This window comes from Oncorhynchus tshawytscha, linkage group LG01 (genome assembly GCF_018296145.1).
Source record: "Oncorhynchus tshawytscha isolate Ot180627B linkage group LG01, Otsh_v2.0, whole genome shotgun sequence".
In the NCBI taxonomy this organism is placed as follows: domain Eukaryota; kingdom Metazoa; phylum Chordata; class Actinopteri; order Salmoniformes; family Salmonidae; genus Oncorhynchus; species Oncorhynchus tshawytscha.
In genome coordinates, this window is record NC_056429.1 from 41,932,013 (window position 1) to 41,945,473 (window position 13,461).

The 13,461-nt window shown below is 42.5% G+C and overlaps 1 protein-coding gene across 1 annotated transcript in view; it reads left to right on the forward strand.

Annotated features, from left to right (window-relative positions):
• The window catches only part of LOC112250872 (phosphatidylinositol 3-kinase regulatory subunit gamma), a 293,219-nt gene that overhangs the window by 138,850 nt on the left and 140,908 nt on the right, over window positions 1–13,461 (forward strand). The window contains exons 6-7 of the mRNA XM_042321581.1: window positions 4,280–4,481; window positions 6,511–6,596. Of these exons, the coding sequence (XP_042177515.1) occupies window positions 4,280–4,481; window positions 6,511–6,596 (288 nt within the window). The remainder of the gene's footprint in view (window positions 1–4,279; window positions 4,482–6,510; window positions 6,597–13,461) is intronic.

The window sequence follows — 13,461 nt, forward strand, 5'->3', positions numbered from 1 at the left end:
GCCTGGGGACGTGCAGGGCCTGGGTTTACCTCCACATCACCCGCGGAACAGAGAAGGAGTAGTATGAGGGTGCGGCTAAAGGCTATCAAAACTGGTCGCCTAGAGCGTTGGGGACAGAGAATAAGAGGAGCAGGTTTCTGTATTTTATACAGGTAACGATTTCAAACAGGTGCAGTTAATACAGGTCATGAGTGGAGAACAGGAGGGCTTCTTAAAGAAAAATTAACAGGTCTGTGAGAGTCGGAATTCTTACTGGTTGGTAGGTGATCAAATACTTATGTCATGAAATAAAATGCAAATGATTTTTTTTTTAAATCATACAATGTGATTTTCTGGATTTTTGTTTTAGATTCCGTCTCTCACAGTTGAGGTGTACCTATGATAAAAAATTACAGACCTCTACATGCTTTGCAAGTAGGAAAACCTGCAAAATCGGCAGTGTATCAAATTCTCAATTGGATTGAGGTCTGGGCTTTGACTAGGTAATTCCAAGACAGTTAAATGTTTCCCCTTAAACCACTCGAGTGTTGCTTTAGCAGTATGCTTTGGGTCATTGTCCTGCTGGAAGGTGAACCTCCATCCCAGTCTCAAATCTCTGGAAGACCGAAACAGGTTTCCCTTAAGAATTTCCCTGTATTTAGCACCATCCATCGTTCCTTCAATTCTGACCAGTTTCCCAGTCCCTGCCATTGAAACACATCCCCACAGCATGAAGCTGCCACCACCATGCTTCACTGTGGGGATGAGATTCTCGGGGTGATGAGAGGTGTTGGGTTTGCGCCAGACATACCGTTTTACTTGATGGCCAAAAAGCTCAATTTTAGTCTGGGACCTGTTGGATCGGAGGGTGAGGGCTAGGGCTAGGGTCATTCCCCCCAGAAATGTCCGGGAACTTGCAGGTGCCTTGGTGAAAGAGTGGGGTAACATATCCCAGCAAGAACTGGCATATCTGGTGCAGTCCATGAGGAGGACATGCACTGCAGTACTTAATACAGCTGTTGGTCACACCAGATACTGGCTGTTACTTTTGATTTTAACCCCCCGCCCTTTGTTCAGGGACACATTATTCCATTTCTGTTAGTCACATGTCTGTGGAACTTGCTCAGTTTAAGTTTCAGTTGTTGAATCTTGTTATGATCATACAAATATTCACACATGTTAAGTTTGCTGAAAATAAATAAATCAACACAGTTGACAGTGAGAGGACGTTTCTTTTTTTGCTGAGTTTAGAATACAGTATATACATATGAGATGAGTAATTGGCTATGAAAAGCCAACTGACATTTACTCATGAGGTGCTGACCTGTTGCACCCTCGACATCCACTGTGATTATTATTATTTGACCCTGCTGGTCATCTATGAATATTTGAACATCTTGGCCATGTTCTGTTATAATCTCCACCTGGCACAGTCAGAAGAGGCCTGGCCACCCCTCATAGCCTGGTTCCTCTCTAGGTTTCTTCCTAGGTTTTGTCTTTTCTAGGGAGTTTTTCCTAGCCACCTTTCTTCTACACCTGCATTGCTTGCTGTTTGGGAGTAGTAGGCTGGGTTTCTGTACAGCACTTTGAGATATCAGCTGATGTAAGAAGGGCTTTATAAATAACTTTTATTTGAGTAATGCAAAATATGTAAACTTTGTTAAAGTGACTAGTGTTTCATTCCTTAAAGTGGCCAGTGATTTCTTGTCTATGCCTATAGGCAGCAGACTCTAATTTGCTAGTGATGGCTGTTTAACAGTCTGATGATCTTGAGAAGCAGTTTTTCAGTCTCTCGTTACTAGCTTTGATGCACCTGTACTGACCTCGCCTTCTGGATGATAACGGGGTGAACTGGGAGTGGCTTGGGTGGTTGATGTCCTTGATGATTTTTTTTGGCCTTCCTGTGACATTGGGTGCTGTAGGTGTCCTGGAGGTCTGGCTTGGGCATACCGCACCACCCTCTGGACAGCCTTGTGGTTGCGGGCGGTGCAGTTGCCATACCAGGCGGTGATACAGCCCGACAGGATGCTTTCAATTGTGCATCTGTAAACGTTTGTAAGGGTTTTAGGTGCCAAGCCAAATGTATTTAGCTTCCTGAGGTTGAAGAGACTCTGTTACGCCTCTGTGTGGGTGGTCCATTTCAGTTTGTCAGTGATGTGTACGCCAAGGAACTTGAAGCTTTCCACCTTCTCCACTACGGTCCCGACGATGTAGATAGGGGGGTGCACCCTCTGCTGTTTCCTGAAATCCACGATCATCTCCTTTGTTTTGCTGACATTGAGTGAGAGGTTGTTTTCCAGGCACCACACTCCCAGAGCCCTCACCTCGTCCCTGTAGGCTGTCTCGACTTTGGATAAAAGTAGAGACTGGTATGTGACTGTGCTTTGGGCGTTCAGTAACCTCAGAGCATTGTGAGATTGTCCATTTGTAAATTCAGAGCGTTTCGCTCTCTGAGCGTTCAGAGCACTCTGGCCGAGGAGTAGGGTTGAGCTGAGCATTCTGACCCAACAACAGCAGTCAATCACCAAGCTAACTGGCTAACATTTGCTAGCTTGCTAGCTACTTCCAGACACATGAGAGAACAGCTCACTCGGACCATTTTATTCACCCTAGCAGAGCTGGTTAGGTTGTTTTTATGTTATCCAGAGTGTTGTTGACTGCAACTGTGCTGATGGCAACAATTTAATTTAATTACGCTTTTTTTGCCAATGGTTACTGACACCGGCCATATACAATGGGTGTTGAGCGTTCATAAATTCGTCAGTTATTCTGTGCTCTGCCACACTCAGACCAAAGTGCTCTGAAATCGGAGTAGATAGCCAGAGCGAATTTACCAGCTATGCCTATCAACGGGTGTCACGGTGACTTCATAAACATTCTATTGAAATAGTTACTTGCATAGTAGAGTATTTAGATAGCTAAATCTTACCTGTATATATGGATGGACGCTTCTTCCTCTCTGTCACGGATGCCATGGTTACTCTTTGTTTGAAGATGTAATCCGGAGACAGGTGTTTTATACAACAGCCTTCTGTGTGTTCTCTTTTTGACTCCGTCTGCATATTTGCAATCCAACTCCGAATTGTATCCATCTCCTTAGCTATGATACTCTAATTCCACTGATTTCAAAACTCGGTCCTCCAGAATGTAGAGAGCAACACTTATACAGTTCTACTATGTGATATCTTTCAAAAAGCCACGTTAGAAAGGACTACCTACACATACTGATCAGCTCATATTATAGACAGAGGCATGCTACATGGCAGACCGATCCAAACTCATCTCTCGGCATGTCCAGCCCACTCATGATGTCAGCCAATCATGGCTAGCGGGAAGGTTTCTGACTTCTTCCGTGGCTAAACAAACTAGGCTTGTGATTTAACAATTTTATTTGTACAGATTGCATGCAAATTTGTTGTTAAGGCACATGAAACACATGTTCCAGAAGGCCTTTCTGCCCAAAAAAATGCATTTTGATAGAAGTAGTCACGCGCAACATACGCCTAATTTCCTGAAACGGGTCACAAATTCCCTTACGCTGATGACCTTTTTCAAATCCAATCAGTTTTCCACATTGATTCAACCTCATCACATTTAATTTTGGGTTTGAAATGACGTGGAAACAATGTTATTTCAGCTTGTTTTTGCCCAGTGGGTAGTCGTTGTTATGGATTGGGAACAGCATCAAATCAAGGCTGGTCACAAAACATCGTTAAGCAGACTACAGAAGTGAATCTAGAATAGATAGAAGCTATGTGGCTTCTTTGAAAGTAGCCCTAGCTGCCTAGACAGAGCAGAGGAGAGGCACAGATGTCATCTTGTTTGCAGAATGAAGAGAAGACCCGTGGTGAGAGCATCAATATGACTGCTCCTCTCTAAACATTATTGTCTGAGCTGTGACAACACACAAAGGAGCTGAGCCTGATCCCAGGCCTACTGGGTTAGCTGCTTTTACTAACATCCACGGACACAGAAGACATGTTCTTTATAACTTGTCCCATCAGAGCCAAATCCATGTATGTATGGACTACATGTTGCTATGCTAGACAACAGTGCAGCAGTTGGGGAGGCTAGAATCTTTATTCAAATCTCCCAGTATATCTCTCAAATATTCAAAGAACTGAGTATGTGTGTGTTATGTTACTAGTGCCTGGCTCTCTGTCCCAACACACACACACACACACACACACACACACACACACACACACACACACACACACACACACACACACACACACACACACATACAAATACAATACACACTTGTACTCATTCTCCCTTCTCTGTCTGCTTACTCCAGAAACTCAGAGCATAGAGGACTGTGGCGAGAAGCTGAAGAGGATCCTGGAGTCCCCCAGCGTGCCCCAGGCCAACCACCAGCTCCTGGTGCACCTCACCAGACACCTGGTCAAGGTGGCCCAGAGTGAAGCTCAGAACCAGGCCAGCCCCAGGCTTCTAGGCCAGGTCTTCAGTGAGACCATCTTCAAACACTCCCACTTCAGGTAAGACTGATTGGTGCACTGATGAAGTGGTGTGGCTGGCTGAACTCTTAGATAGACAGGTGCTATCTAGAACCTAAATGGGTTCTTTGGCTGTCCCCATAGAAGAAGCCTTTAAAGAACCCTTTTGGGTTCCAGGTAGAACCATTTTCATGTAGATCAATTTCCACAAAGGGTTCTACATGGAACCAAAAGGGGTTATTCAAAGGGTTCTCCTAAGGGGACAGCCGAAGAACCCTTTTTTCTAAGATTGTACTGTCGAACATGTATAGGAAACATGTTAAAAATGGGTCTTATGCATGTTATATTCTCATGTATACTGTATACTGACACGTGGCTTGCAGCTACAGTCAACTAATGAAAATGTAAACAAAGCATGTTACCCTGGAGCTTTAAGATAAAACCTGCTAGCCAGCAGCTTCAATTATGTTTTTATGTTGCTGTTGTTTTTGATAGTGACAGTGGCCATTTGATAGTGATGCTGTTCCTATCCTCTTCATGTACACTCTCAAGTTTATTTTAGAAGAAGAAGAAGAAGAAGAGGACGTTTAGAATTCCCTGTGCACTTGTAGGCCTTTGGGCATGAACTGATAGAGCTGCGTTTACTAAAGGGAAAGGTATGCAGTAATATTTGTCTCGGTGGTAATGTTAACATCCTGTCAATGTAAATCGTAAGCTGAAATGGTCAAGCAAAGCATTGTCCTGGTGTTTCACAAAGCTGTTTATGTTTCACATACACTGCAAAAGCTCACTGGGAGAATTGCTCTGTGAATTGCTCTGAATCAGTGAGGAAAGTCTGTTTCTGGCTTCTCTTTACACATAAAACTGGAATAAGAGATCACAGTCAATGAGGCAGAACCTGTGATATTTGTGTAGCCTCTTCCACTCGCTCTGCCGTTCCCTTCTGATGTCACCAGGAGGAGTGAGCGTGCTGGATTATCCCAGAATGCATTGCTCTCCCTGGCCCTTCACTCCGTTGTGTTGTTGATATTAACTTTGACCCATGGTGTTTCAGCCCTCTGACCATAACCAACAGAGAACCTGATGGAGGCCAACCTGAGTCTATTTGTCTGACCTTTACTGGGGAGTTTAGTATGTCTCAGTGTCTTGTAGTGCACTACCTTTTACCATTTGGTACTCAGACGTAAACTCAATGGATAGAAAGTAGATAGGAACGGCAGGGCAGGGAGGAAGTCTTCTTAACCCTTTAGCTCTAGGCCAGGCAGAGAATTCTGACAGCAGAGATTATAGAGTGTTAAGTAGTAGTAGGTCATAGAAGTAGTTCAAGATCAATAGTTGTTGAAATCAGATTAACTGTGGAAGGAAGATGAAAATGTAATCCAGTCATTCGCAGGGTACTGTAAATAGTGCGTTTAGAGTTGTGTTTGCATGCAAATGTCACCATATAGTTTACTGTAAATAGTAACCATAGCGTAAACATAACATAATCTCTCTCTTCCACACTTGTATTTCATGTCAGAGTTGTGGCCTGTCAAACTACTGTCGTGAGAGCACCGCACGGCAGGCAAAAATATAGAGAGTTCATCAGCTTCATCAGAGAGAGAGGTCACATATGTATCCATCACAGGACTTGAATTATAGGAAATAAATACATAAGTAAATCAACACTTTCTCTGACCCAGTACCAGGCAAGAGAGGGAAGGCGGGAGAGAGAGGAGAACCAGAGGAGTCTGTCTGCCTGAGACATTAGCTTACCATCCCATGGTGTGACCTGGGCCTTTTCCCCTCAAAATCCCCCACTTCCTCCTTTTCCTCCTTCACTCCTGTGATCTGGTTCATTACCAAGATACTCTTTCTAGAAGAAGCCAATTGGTTCCATTTACTACTGCAGTTCAACCATACTTATGGATTTTATGGTTATAAGAAGAATGACATTCTCTCTCTCTCTCTCTCTCTCGCTCATATCTCTCTCTCATATTTACATCCGTGACCGTGTTCTCCTCGTGCTTGAACTCTTGACATATCTGTCCCTTCATTTGACCTCAGACCTTGCCTGTCCCTCTCCCTGCAGTGCGGACGTGAACCCAGAGCACCATGTGAAGATCATGGAGGCCCTGATTGCAGCCGGGGGACTGGTGGAAATGCAGGCAGCCCCAGGTAGGACACTGCCTTTTTGGACCTGAGCTATAATCTCTCCGCCCTTCTCTCTTTCCTGATATGGTTGAGTGTCATGGTCTTTTACATGGCTGTGTCCCAAATGGCACCCTATTTCAGATATAGTGCACTACTTTTGCCCAGAGCCCATAGTAAAGCCTAGGTATTTACTTCAATAGAGAGTACAGATGTCCTCATTTTAGGCAGGGCCCCATGGAGAGAAGCACAAGATTGAACTTCACTCAACTTTTTTCCCCAGTTAGTTAACACTATAAACGTTTCCCTTTACTGTGGCAATTGTGATCGAATCAACGCATTATTAGCCACTTTCAATGCAACATACCGAAGCAAAACAATATACTGTATGCAAGAGATTTTGTTCTGGGCAAAACATACCAGAGTAGGATTCTATTGTGCATAACTCCTGTACTCGACACGGGAGTTATTTTTTTTGAACTGTGTTTATGGCTGTGGTCGTGAGTAGATGCGCTTGCTTTAAGATCTGAAAGCTTTTGAGAGGGTTTATTCTAATGTTCCCTCGTTAGATTGTAACTCATCTTGCTCTCGCTAGCATTAGTTGTTAGTCTTGTTGTTGTGATGTGCATAACTGAAGGACAGAGACTACATTTTCATGGTTGTTTGATCAATAGGACTGTAAAGTTCCCAAAATGTAAGAGGACTCTCGTGGTGTTTGCAGAAATCCATTCAGGTGTATTTCGGGGCGTTTGGCAAATAATGTTCTAATATTCTAAAGTTGCACTGTTGCAATTGCCTGTAAAAATACAATCCAGTTGAAAGTGAATGATTGCAGGCCCATGTGGCAAATGGCTTGTTTGTATGAAGATCCACTGTAGCTCTGATTGGCTATAGCGCACCGGTCTGTGTAGACTCCGGGACTGGACAAGACAGATGTTGTTATTCGGTTTTATTTACTGCAGTTTCTATTACTTCTCCAAATGCACAGCCACTTTCCCACTCTATATTGCTATAGAATTTTCACAAATGCCTTAGTATACGTAATTCCTAAACATTCCAAGAATTTATCAAATGTGAAAATGACCCTATCTAAGTTGTCGCTTGTCAGAAAAAAAATGTTTCAAGTGTGATATTGTTCCTGGGGGTGTATATGAACAGATTTTAAAAGATTTCATGTTGCTAAAATGCTGTCAGTTCCACTTTAAATGTAACAATGTATCACACTCACCAAATGATGATAATTTGAAACTTCACTTATTGTTAAAAGTTGTTCTTGAAAAGGGAGAAGCTAACAAATTGGCAACAATAACACCTGCTGCAGCTGCTGGTATCTAGCCGACAACAAAAGCTAGTTAGCTAGACCATGGGAAAACAACTTCTCGCTATTGCGCAGTGATTTTATATATACGTATATATATATTTTTAATGTAACCTTCATTTAACTACGCAAGTCAGTTAAGAACAAATTCTTATTTACAGTGATGGCCTACTCCGGCAACACTGAGCCAATTGTGCACCTCCAAATGGGACTCCCAATCATGGCCAGATGTGATACAGCCTGTATTTGAACAAACTATTATTCAGGTGTGCACCAGCTCATGTCTTTCCTTTCCAACAAAAACTGTAAAAATATGAACATTATAGAAATTAATTGTATAATTATAATTATTATTATAATCATTATTTTATAAATCCTTAGCTCTTCTCTGATGGCATAGAAGGCCCATTGTTCCCCACTGTGTTTGGGTTAGTAATCATTTTCCCTCCGCATGCATTTTTTCACTATTCTGAATGCCTAAAGAATCCATACATTGTTCTGAAATATGAACACAGAAATACTGGACATTTTGGACGATGGTGGTGATTTGACAAAATTACAATCATGGTCTTGAATTGGACTCACATTTTGTTGGTCTCGGTCTTGACTCGGTCTTGGACCCCTTGTCCCCCTCCCGGTCTTGACTTGGTCTCGCCCTCCTCTATTTGGTCTTGAATCGGGTGGTCTCGAACGCAACACTGTTGTAGGCCAAACCGTTCGAATGCTACAGGCGTTTTTGCGAGAAGATCGATTTTCGGGATGTCTCCTGGTCTTACAAACAGAGCTGTAGCTCTGTCACTTTCCACTGCAGATGTGGAAGGGCAACATAGGCAAATGTGGTGGATTGAGACACAGCCCATGCAAAAATATCTCTAGCTTAAATTGACGGATCTTGACGGGGATTTTTTTGTTATGTTACTTAGATAGACGTTGTGTCAATAGACTCTAGGGGGGTTTTAACTTCAACGAATCACTCATCTGTAATTATGAAGTGCTTTGAAAGGCTGGTCATGACACACATCAACTCCATCATCCCAGATACCCTGGACCCACTCCAATTTGCATAGCGCCACAACAGATCCACAGATGACGCAATCGCAATTACACTTCACACTGCCTTCTCCCACCTGGACAAGAGGGGAAATAACTATGTGAGAATGCTGTTCATAGACTGCAGCTCAGCGTTCAACACCATAGTCCTCGCCAATCTCATCACCAAGATGGGGACCCTGGGACTGAACACTTCCCTCTGTAACTGGATCATGGACTTCCTGACGGGAATACCTCATAATGACAAAGTGAAAACATGTCTTTTGACATTTTTTCAAATGTATTGAAAATAAAATACAGAGGTATCTAATTTACATAAATATTCACACCCCTGAGTCGATACTTTGTAGAAGCACCTTTGGCAGTGATTACAGCTTTGAGTCTTTCTTGGTACGTCTCTAAGAGCTTTTTTTCACATCTGGATTATGCAACATTTCTCCCATTGTTCTTTTCAAAATTATTCAAGCTCTGTCAAATTGGTTGTTGGTCATTAACTATACAACCATTTTCAGGTCTTAACATAGATTTTCAAGCAGAATCTGTGTTTGAAATTCACTGCTCGACTGAAGAACCTTACAGATAACTGTGTGGTACAGAGATGAGGCAGTCATTAAAAAATCATGTTAAACACTGTTAACACAGAATGTGTCCATGCAACTTATTATGCGACTTGTTAAGCACATTTTTACTCCATAACTTATTTAAGCTTGCCATAACAAAGGGGTTGAATATTGACTGAAGACATTTTGGTTTTTCATTTTTTAAATTCATTTGTAAAAAAAATTAAAAAACATCATCATAATTATGGGGTAATGTGTGTAGGCCAGTGACAACAAATCAAAAGTTTATCCATTTTATATTCAGGCTGTAACACAATAAAATGTGGGAAAAAGTCAAGGGGTGTGAATACTTTCTGAAAACACTTTAGCTACATTCCTGTGTATTTTGTTCCTCTTGTGTTCCTCTTTTTCTTTTTCTGATTTTCTTTTCTCTCTCTACATCATTGGGAAAAGGGCTTACAGTATAAGCAATCATTTCACAGTTAATTCTACACCCGTTGCGGTGGCAGTGTGTCTGTAGAATGAAATTGTTGGTGTCCTGTCCAAGGACAGGCTGGTTCTAAAAGGCATGGCAGGGTTCTGGCAGAGAGCAGACATTCTGTATTATGTCTGTCCTGTAAGAAACAGCCCACTGCCATCATGGGGTGTTTGTTAGCGGTTTTAATGAAAAGACTTGTGTAGCTTTCCAAAGCTGGACCATGTAGTTTATTTAACTTGTGTATTTCTCACAGTGGGAAAACGCACAACCTCCAGTGGAAAAGATACTTTTGGTTTAAGAAATGTCCTGAGCTACTGTAACAAATTGTGCGTAGCATGATATAATAGCATACGTCTTCCTCCATTTGTTTGCTTTGCCGTGAAATCTGCGATAATGTAACCAGATATCTGCATTTGTCCGGCTGGGCTGCCAGTATTTATGTCGAAGAAACATCCCTGGAGAGTCAGCCAACCTCAGTAACACAGTTTCTCTGGACCCCCTGCAAGGTTATTTTAGTAGGTGTGTACATCTGGACACCAGGTGTTACTTTACGATGCGTTATAAAGGTTTTGTATCATTTCAGCCAATAGTTCTGAAAGTAGTGCTCACGAGTCAAAACTGGTCGCCGAATATTGTGCACAATTGTGCACATCTTCTAATTCGTAAAATATTTAACACATTTGTAAGTGCTTAAGAGCCTGTTCAATTTAACTATAAGATGACCACCTCTCTTCCCTTCAGCTGTGATCAGGAATGTTGGGCCCTATATTAACCCTTTGTCTGTGCTTGTCTTGAGCCAGGACAAAGGCACTATAACTCAGAGCCAATCATCACACTCAGCATGCCTGGAACAGAGAGGGGTTTATGGGGTGGCTTTCACCACCTTGAAAGTCAGAGTCAGGGGGCTAGATGGGGGTAATGGGGGCAAGACATAGGGTTAGTGGGACATCATTTAGGAGAATAGAAGGGAGGGACGGGAGCAGCAATGAAAATGGAAATCAGCATGGGGTTGTTGAGGACTTTATTTCACTGATATATCATTAGGACTTTGCATTCCATTTGCAACTTACACTAGGGTCCTTTATGCTTTAATTACTATAAAAACTTCAAATTTCATTTGGCATAATTACCTAGCAATTACATAGTAATGGAGTTGAAGGTTATGGTTATTGTTACATAAGTAGAGTGTGGAACGGTCCTTAACAGTACATTTTTCCAGTGTAAGGTATTCAGCCTCCAGAGTTACATTGTGTGGAATGAATCCCAGTGCCCTTTTTAAGTGTGTGTGGATGATGTGTGGGTTGGCAGAGTTACATTAGACCAACAAAGAGGTCACAGGAGTCCTGTCTATTTGTCTCTGATATGCAACATCTTTTATAACCTGTTTCACACAAACCCACTAGATGAGCTCTCTGAGTGGATGGGATGGAATCTCTTCAAGATCATCTTGACATTTTGCAACTGCTTGAATGACTGTCCAATCAAGCATACAGGATCTCCATACCTCTAGTATCACTAGCTATGATCATCTTTGTCTCTATTCTGTCAACTCAAGATGAATCATTTAAATGTTTTACGTTGCAGAAGTAAAGTCCACAGGCCTTTTGTTTATCAGATTGAATCTCAGTATTAAAAAAAAGGCCAGTAGCCACAAAGTGTGGACAGTCTGGACATGCAGGTACACAATTTGTCTAGGTCAGCTATGTGTCTTTGTTTGTGGGGAGAAAGAGAGAGGTCAGGTTCACGTGTGAACACTTTTCTCCCCCACTGGATCCGTAACCAGCACCCCTACCACCCCTCACCCCTCCAGCTTCAGAGTCTACATTAGCCCGAGTCAAAGGTCAGACTAGCTCCCATGGGTGTATCATCAATCCCTGATTAGGCCCAACCAAGCCTACTGCAAATGGAGTCTTAAAATAATGCGACCAGATACGGTCCCAACCTGAGTGTTCAAGTTTGTGTGTGTGTGTATGTGTTTGGTGGAGCAGGATCGCTTGAGTTTTACACCTCGGTGGATCCCAGCTCAGCCAGTCAATCTGTCAGCCATTACCATCACGCAATACTAACGTTGCCAACCAAGAAAAAAAAAGAATAATAAAAAAACACCCCATTTCACATTTATGCCATTTTCAGCTTTCCACTGCCGACGGCACGCAACCCCTTCCCACAGCCTAGCAAATGTAACACACACACCCTATACCCCCACCCCCCTTCCCAGCCCCAGGACATTTATTTGGGCCTTAATGTGTTCCAGGCAGGGAAAGTTTGTTGGTAAAACATTGCGTTTAAAGGCAGATCTTGTGGGCTTGCGTTTGGCTTCCATCGTCTCGGATGACTAGCCCTGTCAGATACTGATGGATTCATTGTGGCTGTGAGCATGTTGCGATGAAAAAAAAAGAGGGGAAGAGTGAGAGAGAGATACACCTCTCATTCAACATCTCCTCTCTCTCAGTTTTCATATCCCCCCTTCTCTCTCCCTCTCTTCCGCTCTCTCTCCCTCTTTTCTTTCCCCCCTGTGTTTATAGCAGGGTATACAAACAGTACCCATTCCAATGTTTATAATGTTCTCTATTATATTGCAATGCATTCCGTGTCCCATAAATAACTAGTTCAAATGCCGGAGCCCATTTGCAATAAAACAAAAAATCATGATTTTAAACAAATAACAACAAAACATCACATAAAATAATGTGGAATGTGTCTATGTGAGAATGGTGCAAACGTGTAACTTTTGGTGGAGACTATCAAACTCCGGCTGTTTCCTTTAGCAAATTCATGCTGCATGATCATTCTCTTTGTGTGTATACAGGCCTGTATGCTGAACTTAAGTTCGCCCACTCACCATCCATTCAGAGCAGGTCTCTGTCGCTCTGGTGTTCTGTGTTAGAGCATACTGTATAAATAGCATTACAAGTAGCATATCTGGTACACAGAGACTGTCACGAACCCACTCCACCAAGTTATTAGTGAGCATTAGTCATCAGGGCATCTGATTGTTTTTGTGATTGGAGAGATGTGTCATGATGTAATTCAACAGCTGTGTTAGCGTGTGTAAGATAATAATAATAATTTGGTGGCTGTGTATATTTGTCGTATTTCACACATGTACAGTTGTGTATCAATACGTGTGTGTGTGTGTGTGTGTGTGTGTGTGTGTGTGTGTGTGTGTGTGTGTGTGTGTGTGTGTGTGTGTGGGTGTGTTGTGACTATGTGACTATGGGATGGATAATACTAAGATAGACAGGATCACATATCATTGATAGGTGTCTCTGTTGGTGGCAGGTTTGCTTTCAGTCTCTATTCTCACTGGTTTCTGTATGTCTCTCTCCCTTCTCCTCCTCTCTCTCTCTTTCTGTCTTGATGGCTGACTCATGGAGTATGGTGGCGGTCAGAGAGAGGCCATGCATGAGAATGGCCGAACAGTTGGCCCGCTGGTTGACCATTTACAGTGCAGTTCACTTAACCACAACCAAGTCACTAGAGTGA